At 33.5% G+C, this 14,219-nt stretch overlaps 2 protein-coding genes across 2 annotated transcripts; one reads left to right on the top strand and one right to left on the bottom strand.

Moving 5' to 3' along the window:
- Positions 1 to 1,067: 1,067 nt before the first annotated feature.
- On the bottom strand, positions 1,068 to 8,498 carry LOC130633350 (stimulated by retinoic acid gene 6 protein-like). The gene is made up of 2 exons (XM_057444545.1): positions 8,482 to 8,498; positions 1,068 to 3,701 (listed from the first exon to the last, which is right to left on the bottom strand). Exon 2 carries the CDS (start codon positions 3,696 to 3,698, stop codon positions 2,034 to 2,036), a length of 1,665 nt encoding a protein of 554 aa, XP_057300528.1. The 5' UTR covers positions 3,699 to 3,701; positions 8,482 to 8,498; the 3' UTR covers positions 1,068 to 2,033.
- A 3,211-nt stretch (positions 8,499 to 11,709) lies between these two features.
- LOC130633382 (calcipressin-1-like) lies at positions 11,710 to 13,795 on the top strand. Its single transcript, XM_057444547.1, has one exon. The coding sequence runs from the start codon at positions 11,760 to 11,762 to the stop codon at positions 12,360 to 12,362; it is 603 nt and encodes a 200-aa protein (XP_057300530.1). The 5' UTR covers positions 11,710 to 11,759; the 3' UTR covers positions 12,363 to 13,795.
- The last annotated feature ends 424 nt before the right edge of the window (positions 13,796 to 14,219 follow it).

The following is a 14,219-nucleotide window of genomic DNA, read 5'->3' as shown; positions in this document are numbered from 1 at the left end:
TTAAAATGAATAAAAATGAAAACGTTTTTTTTTATTTTCCCATCAGATTTTATTTATCGATACACAAAAGTTCGAATTAACGAGCATAATGTAGCCTTGAGACTAAAAAATTGTTTGAATTAGCGAAATGTTCGAATTAGAGGAGTTCGAATGTCAAAATATAAGACTTTATTAAACCAAACTCAAGGGACTTGGCAATTTGTTCGAATAACGGAAAGTTCGAATTAAGCGGCATTCGAATTAACGGACGTCTACCGTATGTTGAATGTATTCTTTGTCAATAAATGAATTACTTTGTCATACAATAAAGAACTCAAACACTTCACCTGTCATCACACACCTTATACACATAAAGTGTTTTTAGCCTGCGTAATAATACCCCCAAATGTGCACTCTATGTTCCGTGTTTTTAGTGAATTTTAAAAAAATCATTCGTTTTTTTAATGACAGCAGAATATAATATCGCTTTTATTTTCCCTTTTTGTAGTAAGTGGTTAAAAAATTTAAATTTCGCCAATTTGTCGTTTAAAATTTAACCAAGAAGAGAAGATTTTAAGGTATTTTCAATTAAAAATGTGTCATTCAGAACGTATTAACCTTTTTTGCTACCATTTTAAGCCACATCAACGCCTTAACAACCATTTTTGTCTTGTTTTAAGGAACAGGATTCTTAATCTGATACAGCTGGTTGTTACATGAGCTGGTTTTTGGAGAAATGCACCGGAAAACCCCAGAATCGGGCGAACATTTATTGAATTCGCGACCTCGGTTACATGAAATCATAAAAATTCACATTCCGTCTCCAAGGTGAAAAAATAACGTGTGTCACCTTTCAAGTCAAAAATATTGCACGGAGACTTAGCTTTTTCCCCGAGTTCAAATGAAGAATTGGGAACAAGGTTGACGAAAAGATCTTTATAAAGCCATCGCAAAACCTTTGTCGTGAAAAATATCACTTTGAAAAACAGTTCTTTAAAAATTTTTACGGTTTACATCAAAGAGAATAATGTAAAGCTAACTTGTTCTTCAACAGCCAATAAAGATTAAAGTTACCCTTCAATCCAATCAAAATAGCCATTAAAAATCAAAGTTTGCCCACCAATAGCCAATAAAAATTTAAGTTAGTCCTCCAATAAAATAGCTAATGAAAATCAAAAAAGCCAAGTATGCGTTTTATTGAAAAATGTCAATCAGTTCCCAAGATTCTTGACTCAGAAGTTTTGATAATTATGCTAATTCATGTATGACATAATGTTATACAAAAAATTAGGTGCTGTTTTATTGTTGGTGATGTAACCATATTTTACCTGTCAAGTTTTACAGTTTTAACATACTTACATAAATATTAAAACTGAGTTATCCTGATTATTATTCATGCCATCAACTGCTTCTTTACATCGAACTTGTGACGTCATAATTGCGCATAATTAGGTAAAAGAAGACGGTATAAAACAATAGTAAGACTAGAGAGAGAGAGAGAGCGGCTTGCTTAACAAAAACGTGGTCTAACTGCCCTAGAAAATAATACTGAAGATATTTACATGTGCTGTGTAAATTAACAAAGATTAATAACAAAATTCATTTAAAAATAACCAATGAAAAAAAGTAATAAGTACGTCCGATAATTATTCAATATATATACAATGTATAATATGTTCGTGAATACGTGCTCTACAAAAAATCAGAAACCAATAAAGATTTGCATTTTATGTTATGTTAATCCTTTTATATAAAATCAACTTGTTTTTTTCGCGAGGGGCACTTTTAATGATAGCTCATATTCAAGACGACGTTTATTAAGTTTTCCAGGTCCCCAACTCAACATTTAGTTCAGGTGACATTTATTTTATTAGCAGCACTTATCCAAGATTTTGAAGTGATTAAATAAAAATAAATTTTACAATAATGTACATTTGCTTATGTAGTTAAGTTGTTACACTATCATCTAATCTTCACCTCTCTCTTTGGGCGACGCAACGTTTCGGCAGAGAAATAGAGAGTTTTTTACGAAGCCTCTATCAGAGATTTTAATTTCATGCAAAGTTTCCGTACTTGGTTTTTTGCTTTGCCTTTATTCGATATTGCATCAATGCTGGATTTCGAAGTAACATAACTGCAAGATGCCATCGGTTGAGTGCTCTTCGTGATACTCTGTATGAAGTAGGAGAAATCATGAAAATCTTGGTGTCGCGTGGGTCAAAGTACCGTTGATTTGATACCAAGGCAAAAAGAATGGAGCAGAAGCATCTCATAATCGGATTCTTATGAACTCCTTCCACTTTCAAAAAGCTAAGGTATGCCAGATGACCACGATGGAAGCGTTTGAAATATTTTGGATTCATTACAATACGATCAATTCTTCCCAAGCAAACAAGACTTACAATGGCGGATAAGAAGACGGTGTACAAACACGAGAACACACCAAGCAATAAATTACAGAACATTGAAAAATACAGAACAATGTGGTAAAATCCCATCTTTTTGATGAATGCTCGCTCATCGTTGACTCTCGGACTGAACACAAAAAAAACCAGACAGCGTTGAACGATGTAAATCACGATTGGTATGATAAAAAGACCATAAACATTTTTTAACACTGGAACAATAACTTCTTTATAGCAATCAGGACAAACCTGTGCTAAAAAAATGAAAGGTGTTGTGAAGAATAAGATAAACAACAGACACACAATTTGTCCAAACACCATATGGGCAATAAAGTAACCAGGAAAAAAAAGATTTCGCTGAATGGTCGAAGTATTTGATATTTCAACTTCTTTGGGACCTTTTTTGTACACATTTTTCATATCTTTTCGATGAGTCTTCATGAAGAAATATAACTGTAACACCCCAATCAACAACACAATGGCACCTAATATAACGGCGCTTCGAATAAATGCTCTCTTAATCACCGACCATTTTCTCATAATATGCAAGTAGTATAAACCTTTGATTGCAATCCGATACAATAAAGTGATGAAAATTATCACAGATGATAAAATGATCGTTGAAAATTTAAAATAAGGATCATTTTTCCAAACATATTTGGCAACTAAATTTAAAGAGCCTTCAATGGGAGACGGGTTGAACAGTTTTTTAACATACTGTTGCTGATATTTTTTCAGTATTTTATCTTTACGTTCTTCATGAACACCTGTTTTTATGCTTTTAAAGATTTGATGAATGAACTTGAACATAATCCCAAAAGAACATACAATGTCTGGTAAAATCGCAAATCCTGACAATACTTGAGAACCCAGCTGGGATTCACCTTCACATTTGACATGAAACAAGCGGACAAAAATCCCAATTGTAATAAACATTGTGTAAATGGAACCAAGAACGGATGCTAAAGTAACATACGGAGAATGGATGCAGGTGAATATGGGGAAGTAAAGAAAACCAATTTCTGCTACTGAGATAAGATTTGTTAACGGTCCCCATACCCAGCTCTGTGATGTTAACATGAAGTTTCCGAGTGTCAAAGTATTGATAAATGTATTTGCTATGGCTCCAAATGCCAGAACAGTGGAAGTCCTTTTGTGATCATTATCTGTGAAAAAAGAAAATGGTAGCAGCAGTTTCAACTTTTTCGTTTGTCGATATGTATATAACTGAAGTATACATATTACTACAACAGCTGGAACATTGGTCAGATGATAATACAACTTGTTATCAAACTCAGACTGGCACACTGACATTTTCTAAAAAGAAGGAAATGGTACTTCGTATATCATATATGCATAAAACCATTTAAGTAATTTTTCTACCTTAAGGTGATACACCACCAAATAACCTATATCGCAGAGGATTGTCTTTTCTAAAGTTAATTGATGAGGATATCAAAGTAGGCGACAGTACGACAAAATTAAGTCTAAAATTTAGTTGATTGGTTGCCATGGTTACCCGTTGCTACGTAAAATAGGAGCAAAATATGACATTTGCTGCTCGACGCTAAACCAAATAACTGAATAACATGCGCTATTTGAAGCGCCTTTTTGTTCGCGTATGTTTCTCAAGGGTCACGTGTAGGGATTGACTGAAACGTATTTTCGTGAGGCTGACTCCTCACCCAGACAACTGATGCGGTATTTCTTAGACGGAAAAAGGCTAAAACAGGGCGAAACTGGCGATACATCGACAAAATAATTGAAAGACAAAACTTTGATTTGAGAATCGCTTTAAGTTAAGTCCGAGGTAATATTAATGTCTGTATCCACAGAAGAAATTGTAAAGCATGTGTGCTTCGATCTTGAGAATTCTTGCTTTGCGTGGATTTCGAACTTAAAAGGCCAAAAACGTGTTTAAAGATTATTTTATGGACATTCTAGACTTGTGGATCGACAAAAGGTGTACAGCAGCACTATTTTGACCAGAACCAAATACCTAAGACCTTAAGTCTTAAAGTCTAATTGATTACGAGTTCACTTCGGAGGGTGGATCGTTAAAACAGCTTTCTGACTGCGTGTGGAACACCACATTTATTATTCATAACTGTCATATATTGTCTTAGGAGGCCCTAAAGTATCATCCAGCTTTTGCAAAGCATTAAACCTCCACGGCGGGACAAGAAAGCTGTCTAAGAATGCGAAAATGGTTGCTGTGAGCGTTGCTATGCACTTATATTTGCGGTTGGTTGGAGAAAGTGCCAGATTGCGCAATAAAAACGGAAATTTGTCATAAGAACTACTTGTCACGGTATTCTAAGGTGAATTTGCTGTCAGAAAAAAGGTAAAAAACAATTCTTGAAATTTAGACATTATTTGGTGGTGAACCACCTTAAAAGCTTTGTTTACATAAGTATTATAATAAAATATTTTAATAAAAAATTGGGCTTAAAGCTACTAAAAAGTTGGGCAATTTAAACTTGTTTTAAGATTTAAAAAAGTGATGGAATACCTCTCGCGTGCTGAGACGAACTTTTAAATAAACCAATTAGTTCGATAAAAAAATATCTCTTGTCATGTCTGTGACTTTTATTTCGTCTAAACAGACACCGATACAGATCGCAGGCTCGGTCTGCAATTTTGACTTCAAACTTTGTGTTTCACAGTACAACATCAAAACCGGTCAGTATCCGTTTTTTACCTGACTGCATCTCATATGAAAAATAAATTTTCTTTGTAAACAAAAGAAAAATCTTTCTTTTCTTTCTAAGTCACCACGGTAGAAAAAAAAACTTTCGATTTTGAAACATTTGGAATTCAAGATTGTTTAATTTGAAACTTCTGTAAGTACGCAAAACAAATTTGAAATATTGTTTATGTGAAATGGAATGAAAAGACTTTTGTATTTTTTTTGTGCTATAGGAATGTATTTTTTATTTGTTTACGTTTTTATGGTACCATTTTAATAATGGCTTCCCAAACCGGTTAGTTGGCTCCATAAAAGGCCCTGTTTTAATGAGAGAATATCTTTTTTATAATGCTCTCTGTTTGTCTGTGAGCCAATTTAAAAAACAAGAGTCCTATAATTAAATGTTATTATAATTGCATTTATAGTCATAGTAATAACCCCCGTCTAAGTAAGTTTCATTACTCCATAACAGACGGCAAAGATGCACGAAATAACAATTCAAGTAATATGTTTAACAGGGATCCCCTCGTAGAATTTTTCTACAGTCGACTAGTTTAAAAAACAAAAAATATTTAATAGTCGGGAAAATGGTTTGCAAAAATCACTTATTAAATACTAAGTGGTCTAAATAATCACAACCAAAAATAACTTTGAGGCCAAACAACTTAGAAACATGTGGCACCATCTCAAGGCAAAAGTTGGTAAATTTCCCAAAAATTCGAAGCTACGAAATTATGACGTCATAAAATTTTTTTTTAAACTATAATATCTCTTTAATCGTTTGTCGAAAACTCATGAAAGTAATGTACTGGATGTACATTACTTTGAACAATGTTCAGAGCTGTACATAATAGTGGCAATTGGATATAAAAAATTTCCCAAAAAATAAATTTCTTGAAGGATGAGTTATTGCTGACACCATCGGAATTTTATTTAACTTTTAAAATATTACCTCTTATCTGTTCACAACCTCATTCCCAGGGCATTTTGCCTTGTTGACGAAGTTGATTGGCCACTCCGTAATAACGGCTCAGGGGCCACAAGACCCTGGGGATGAGGTTGATCTGTTCAGTCATTGATTAATATTGTCATATCATAAACAAGCGAGTTCATTCTAGGCTACGTTTCGACGTTAAATATTTTTGCAAAATGTCAACATACAAATAAAAAAACATCATTCTCCCGCAATTTTAATAATGATGAAAATTTATTTTTCCATAATTTTTAAAGAAAACCACCTCCCATAATAATAATATTTTCCCGCCTTTTTGAACAAATATTTTGATGCCATTAATAATATAAAACAATTGGTCTAATAAACGATTTTCACATGCAAATATTTTTATTTAAATATATTCGTAAAAAATGAGGTTTGGAATGGCTGAAAAAATGTAGACATATTAAATAAAAAGCATTAGTATCTTTTGTTTAAATTAATCTGTAGGTTGGTGTGCTAAATTGAATAAAATTGTTATCTTTGGAAATATAATTCCTTATATAATGAACTCTAACACCACTATGCCGATTAACTTGTCTTATGACCTACTTGTTTAATTCTACTTTCAGTCTTGCTGCTGTTCTTTTGTTTAACATCATAAAAATATTTATTATATATCTCTATGATATAAGACGTACTATAAGCCTTTTTACGGTAGCAGCTGTAAGCGGATAACGTCTTAGTTTTGTCGTGGTACTCCTCTGTTCCGCGAGATCGACAATTTTAGGAAGGTTAGCCAAACATTACGGAGATATATTCAAATTAGGAAGAAACATGTACGCATAACACTAAGGAGAATAACGTGTTTTCATTCATTGTCCTTTTTGCATAAGCATAACCCAGCGTAATTTTGAATTTCATTTGCTTATAAAAAACAAACAATACAACATATGAACTTTGTGACCAACCGCGTCCCCATGCGCTGGAAACGAGGTTGCTTTGTGCGTACATGCGTTTTCTTTATAAGAACGTGGATTACTAACTCTCTGTGTTTTTCTAGTGAAAATGTTACTGCACAAGGCTACCCCCTAAAGTGGCTAGCGGGCAAGTTTAAGAGCACAGTATAGAAAAATTATACCACGGTGAAATTTTAAAAAGCAAAGTTCTCGTTTCCAATCATTATTTTATTATTATAATTGGAGATGTAAACACGAAATGCAAAGTTATTTAAGACGGCTGATATACTGCAAGAGAAGAAAGTTAGCCGTTAGAAAGGTTCTTTATAAGACAATGTTCTTTACATCTTGCCAGATGCAGGTTTTATTCTGCTATACCTAAGTCTTTTTTTATTCGTGAAATTGCATAAGGGATTGACTAAACGAAGTCGATAAAATATTATATATCCCAAAAGCATTTTCTTGGCTTATTAAACTATTTTATTAAAAAAAATTCTTACCGTAGAAGAGATCTTATCGCCAGAGAAATCGTGTTTGAAAAGAAGGATGTGTGCGTAACTAGATTTTTATATGGTCTGTGTCTATAAATGCAGGCTTGTTATCGGTGCTGCTCCATCGCAGAGATTTTATAACTTTGTTTGTAAGTAAACAACGGTCGAGCTCATGGCACGAACTAGCACCTTATTTATTACCAACTGCAAATTTGGAATCACTTTTATGAACTCCAAAAAAAAGGCTTGAGAGCAGAACACATGCTTAATGATGTCTTCATGTGTATTTTTAACTGATGATTAGCAATCTTGTTTGCAGGGCATCTAACATCAGGACAGTGATAAAATTGTGATGACCTGAGCAAGAAAGCCATGTAATCAACGTTTGGTACGATTATTGTGTTTAATAGTTATAGTTTATGTTTTAATATTGTGCTTGTATGTCTGCCTACATACCATGAATTTAGTGGGGAATGGCGGTAAAATGACAAAGATGGAGCACACAATATGTTTTTGTAGGGTTATTGAAACAGGTAGAGAAATCAAATAAAAAGTTCCTATATCAACTGAAATAAGAGATAATAATGCAGGTCTTTCTTAGAAACACCAACCTCGTCCCCAGGGCTCTTTGCTTTTTTGACATCGAGGTGGGCGTCAGTAAGCGCTAGCAGATTTGGCATAGGCAACAAGCCGTTGGGACGAGGATGAAGAAATCCAAAAGTGTCTTTCTAGTTTAATTTATCTCGTTCGTATACGAAGCAAACGCTTGGATAGCCACCCCTGACAGTTTTTTTTAACTCCTTTATGCTGTTTCATGGCTATGATGCTAACTGAGTTTCACTATTTATCTATTAGACACATGCATGCCAAAATTTTAGGTCCCGTACCTCTCACAGGCTTTAATAGTGGCTAACTACCTAAACGTAGAATCCTTCTAAACACGTGATGGATACGTGATTAAAACCGGATCTACGTGCCATTTTTATCAATTTCTCATGCGAACGATGTAAAAATCTATAAATACCTTTCATTTTGTTTTCAGAAACTTCAAACAGAATGTGAAAATTCGTTCTAGAATAAAAATAATTGAATTTTAAGCAGATAGTGGCATTTTGAAAAAATTTCAAGCTTTCGATGACAGAAAAAGTGCTGACAAAGCAAAAATTTATTTGTTACCATTTTTTTTCCTTATTTTAACGTAACAAGTGTGCCAAGTTTGATTCAATTTGGGAAAGGGGAGGGGGAAGGGGTTGGAATCGTCCCTCTTCAATGTAACCTAGCATCTTACATTCTCTCTAAAGAAAATCTCCCATTATGGAATTAGGGGTGTGGCAAACAATTGGTTCAGGGCTTTGCAGCCATTTTTAGGGTTAGTAATTTTTCCGTTGTGATTCTCTTATTTCTACCCTTGTCCTTGGAGCACTCGTTAATTAAGAGTTTTCGGGTTTTAAACTTGGAAAAAACTTTCGCGAATTTCAGGTTAAATTTCTTACAGGGCAGAAATTTTCGCGAAAAGGGGCGAAAATCGCCAAAATTTCGGCCCGCGAAAATTTCTGCTCTTAAAGTATTCAAGACAAAGCACTTCAAATTATACATTTTAAAAAACATTATGAATCTTCCAAACCACTATTTAAACTATCAAACATTCTAAGAGTTCGTGACTATCTCAAATTGTCTGTTCGTACACGATTTTCTTAACAACGCAACCTGCTTAACGTTATTTGATGAATTTATTCTTTCTGCTAAAAAATCCCACCAACATCAAACCAGATTCCCCCGAAACAATATGACTTTACCATATACAACTGCGTATGAAAAGATATCCGTTACTTGTCACTGCATTAATGATTGGAATTCGATGCAAACTTATTTAAAAAAAAAGTTCCGGTCACTACTGTCAAAATCACAACTGAAATACTCCCTTCTTGAACCATTCTTGATATAATTACTCCTACTAACTGACCACGGCGATATATAGAACGCTATAAGATAATTGTAACCAGTCTTGAACTTTGTCTCTTCTTTGTAATATACGCCCATATGTCAAATACCGTAGTCACAAAAATGGGTGGAAACGAGAAGTGATTTGGGCGCAAGAGGTTTCCTGTGCAAAACTGGACCGCCAGGGTTTTAACGCATGACCATACTAAATAAAAATGGCCGCCTTAAATTGGAATAGTTAAAATATTACAGAGTGCTCTTTTATACTTTGTGCTTTTTTATGTTTTATGTTTATATATAATGTTATACATTCTAGCCTGTTTCCAACAGATATAGCTAGACTATAGGTTTTATTTTTAGTAGCTAGAGCTTGGCGAACAAGCCAATGAGCCAACCTATTATTGCCTCCTGGTTAAACATATGGCTTTTCTGATCATTGTAAACAAAAATGACAAAGGTATTTGGATATAGCTAGCTAGCTAAGCTAACTGTAGGGAGCAGTTAGTTTTATATCCCATTTCTCAGAATTAGATGTGTCTCTTGATGCACAAAAGTGGTTGCTCTTGCCCCTTTTAATTGGCTTGGGCTTCAAATAATCAAACTTTAGCAGAGAAAATATTAAATATGGCAGATAACACATAACCTAAAGTGTCTACTTTCTCGTTCTGCAATAACTTGACTGCAAAGCTACCTGGAATTGTAAAAGCATTTTTAAATCATAGTCACACTAGGCTATTCATTGTAAGGCCACCTCATTCATGGTAATTTGTTGCAATGAAACTAAAATGTGCGATTTCCGTGTTATTCAGTATTTCAAAAAAGTTTTATATATTTACAGTATATCATATGTTCCAACCCTCCCGTTTTAGGTGGGAGACTCCTGGTTTTGAGCATACCCTCCCGTACTCCTGTTTAAAAGAATATTCTCCCGTTTAAGCAGCATTCGTCTTAAAAAAAATTTAAAATCAATGTAAAATAATTTAAAAAAGATTCCTGCATTCAGCCAGACCTGTTAAACCGAAGCTGCGATTAAGTTTCTTTTTAGAAAAAGGTATTGTACCTACTTAAATGTGAGACATTGTTTACCTGTACTAAGCGCACTGCCCAGAGTAACATTGATTTTTGAGCTTTCACTGACATGTATACCTGTACTAGAGTGCTCTACCTGAATGTGTGTCATAGTTTACGGTTCTTATATTTATTCTGCAATAGGGTTTTTTTAAATGCTGAATAACACTTTTATTTGTGGCTTACCCCGGCGTGCGACGCCCGGGTCCCCCTGCTAGTCTCTATTATAATAGTCGTATTTTGTCTGTCTCTGCGCGGACCCCCCCGCTGAGTTAAAAAATCGAGCTACGGAAACACGAATATCAAATGCGATATATTTTATCCGCTTTGTTGCGACGGGTAAATATAAAGGACGGGCGAACCCGTGGATTTTTCCACAGGCAACGACTAGTATATCTATATTACAGTACCTTATTGTGTCTGTCATGCAAAATGGTAAGCACAGTAGTGAGACACACAAAATGTTGTAACTTTTGGGAATAATTCTTGCTGTATAACTTTCAAAACAACACATGAAAAATTCTTCCTGCAAAGAAAAGCAAGTTTTTGAGCATGCAAGTACTTTATCTTTTCACCTTGACAGCTAGTTATTTTAATAATTCAAAACAGAACGAGTTTGTCCAAACATTTATTTAGTTAGACATATATACTATATATCATTTTTTTCCTTTGCAACAAAAAAATATTAACTGCGTGTCTGATGTGACCCTCCTCCATTGTAGACACAGTAAATCGAAGAATTAAAAATTGCATGTTTTGATACCATAGAAACAAGGCTAGCCTGGAAATAGTGAAGGAAGCCACAATGCTTTCTTGTGAGTATATACGTAACATGGTTTTGTAATGAATGAAATAAATACTTCAACTATATATTTTTATATTTTTAATTTTTTTGTAATAGTGAATTATTTTTGGCGTGATACAAATATATACAGTGATTTACCATGATTGAAGAATCAACTGCAAGCGGCCTGATCCAAGAATCACAGCCAACAAAATGTGCTATCTCCTTCATTTCCATCACATGGCTGGGGTTAATGTTTAGGCACTGAATTGAACTCCCGTCTTCTGCACGAAGTATAAGAATTATTAAGGTCTATAAGCTACATCTCCTATATGTGATATGACTGAAATAACTGTGGTGTGGCCTATAGGCAACTGTAGCCTAATTAGATGTTTACCTTGACTGCCTGATCAAGTTAATTTCATTACTTTAATGCTGGCAGTCATAGCAATGTGGAATAGTGTGTGACTAGTTTTTTATTTATTTTTCAGTTAAAAAAAATAAATATAATGGCATTAGGAGAAGCAGCAGAGTGTCTTGAATGTGAAGAAAATTCTACAAGTCTAATAGCCAGAAATCTTCCAAATAATATATTCACAAACGACAACACTAAAACAGCATTTGAAAACCTATTTAAACACTTTGGGGATGTGAGTTTTGTGTACCTTCCAGGATTTCAAAGAATTATTATTAACTTTACTAAAATTAACAGCATGTTACTAGCTAAAGAAATGGTTCATGGACAAGAATTTAAAGGTGTCTCTTTGAAGATTTATTTTAAAGAAGAGGCGAAAAAGGTTGGAGAGGATTTTTTGAAATTACCTCAAGCAGAAAAACTGTTTCTCATATCTCCACCGGCCTCGCCACCTGTTGGATGGAGTCAAAAAGAAGAACCTATACCAGTGGTGAACTATGATCTTCTGACTGCAGTTGCGGGTATGGAAATGCCAGGAAAAACAGTTGAGCTAATACCCAGAACTGATTCAACACCAAGTATAGTCGTGATGGGGTGTGAAAATCCAACCTCTTTAAATGAAAAGCCACTCAAGAATATCAATTGTCTACCGAGAAAAGAAGTGCAAACAAAAAGGCCCCCTGTTAAAGAGAGTTGATTAGTTAGAAGTTATACTAGAATTAGTTAAAGTTGCTCAAGTTATTAATTGTATATACAAAATATTTAAATTGTATATGTATAATACAAAAAGGAGGAATATCATTGAAATGCTTCACTCAGAGGATTTTATGTGAAAAGCAATATTTTTAAATATATCTGTTTAGATTATATAAAAGGAATCGAAACACAGGACATCCATTGGTCTTAAGTATCCTATTTTTTTCTATTTCAGTCAAAAAATTCTCATTTTTCCTAAAAATCAGTATCCTAAATTACCTAAGTTTTCACTTTTTATATGCCACTATTTTGGAAAGTCTGTTCTTCAATAAGATAGTTGTGACATAAAAGTGTCGTGTTATGTGTTATATTTAGCTACTATGTTGTATTATTAAAAAACTAACTCTAACCATGTCCATAAAATTCATTTCCAAAATTTAGGAAGTTACAGGGAATTCCCTAAGACGCATGCGATCGCACACGCTTGGACCCAAATACATGCAAATGCTATCCAGATGTGTGAACCATCGCATGTGTAAAAAATTCACTTCTTCATGAAAAATTAGGATGTTCGCCTGCAAAGCTATTTTAGAACATTTTTTTCTTACTATTCGATTAAAAATTGAGTGTTATTTATTAAAGCGTTGTTTGTGTCTTCTTGTGGTTTTACAACTTCCAATATTATTCTTGAGTATAATTTCAATATTATTTTTTTTTACATGTACTCATAGAAATTATATTATTGTCAAACACCTAACTGTATTAAAAATGCTTGTGTGAGAATTATTTCAATTCTTTTTTTTTATCTTGAAATGTTATGCAAATCAACGGTATATAAAGTTTTTTTGCCACAACATATTGAGGGACCTGTTTTATTTTTAATACAATGTAAATGCATGCTCTCTTTGTTCAGCAGTGTTTGTCATCATGCAGTATATATATACTCGTTAAAAGTTACTTTCTACAGAAAAACAATGTGTTTTGTTAATATATGTCACACTTTTACACTACTTAAGTTCTCTATAAAGTGTAATAAAAAAAAGAAAAAAAAGACATGCACAAATTCTCCAATATGGATTCACGCTTGCGATTTGTAGCATGTGCGTTGTTTTCTTCGTGAAACTCCCAGAGTTATATAATCAAATAAGCAAAAAAGATGTTTAAACTTCTACACAAGTCAATTCTGAAGGATAAGAATCACATTTTTTTCCTGAAGAGCCGTTTCCATGATGAGCCTGAAAAGTACTTAGTGTTTGAATTGGTTGAGTTATAAATAATATTGTAGTTAAAATTACATGTAAACAAATTTAAAATGGTTTAAACTATATTTTTGCATATTTCAGTTTGTTTAGATGTTTATGCAAATGGTTTTAAAAACTTTTTTTAAATTTGTTGTGTTATCATTTTGTTGTCAATATGTTATATCGTTTCAAAGTCGTTTTCAATTTGTTCTTTTGCTTTGAAATCAATTCATAATTTGGATATGCAAGGGTTGTATAAACTTATGCATAAATCTTGAATTTGTATTGCAATAGATAAGTTTTGCTCTATATTATGATACCCGTATACGTCTGTCTGTCACACAAAAATAGTACCGCAAGAGAAGCGAGACACAATGCGCTATAAAAAGGACGGGCGAACCCGTGGATTTTTCCATGGGCCACCAACTAGTATTTACATAATGCAGTGACATTAGCATCTCATCTATAAGGATGAATTTTGTAGCATAATTGTTGTGTATTACATGTTATTATTTATTTTTTATCTGTACTAAATGACATATGTTAAATTAAAAAAAACTTCCTGGAATTCAACTAAGTTTCTTAAAATTCAAAAAAAGCTCTGTACCCCTTTTTCC

This window comes from Hydractinia symbiolongicarpus, chromosome 1 (genome assembly GCF_029227915.1).
Source record: "Hydractinia symbiolongicarpus strain clone_291-10 chromosome 1, HSymV2.1, whole genome shotgun sequence".
In the NCBI taxonomy this organism is placed as follows: Eukaryota; Metazoa; Cnidaria; class Hydrozoa; order Anthoathecata; family Hydractiniidae; genus Hydractinia; species Hydractinia symbiolongicarpus.
Note: the sequence above shows the minus strand (reverse complement) of the source record. Positions and strands in the feature narration are given on the sequence as shown.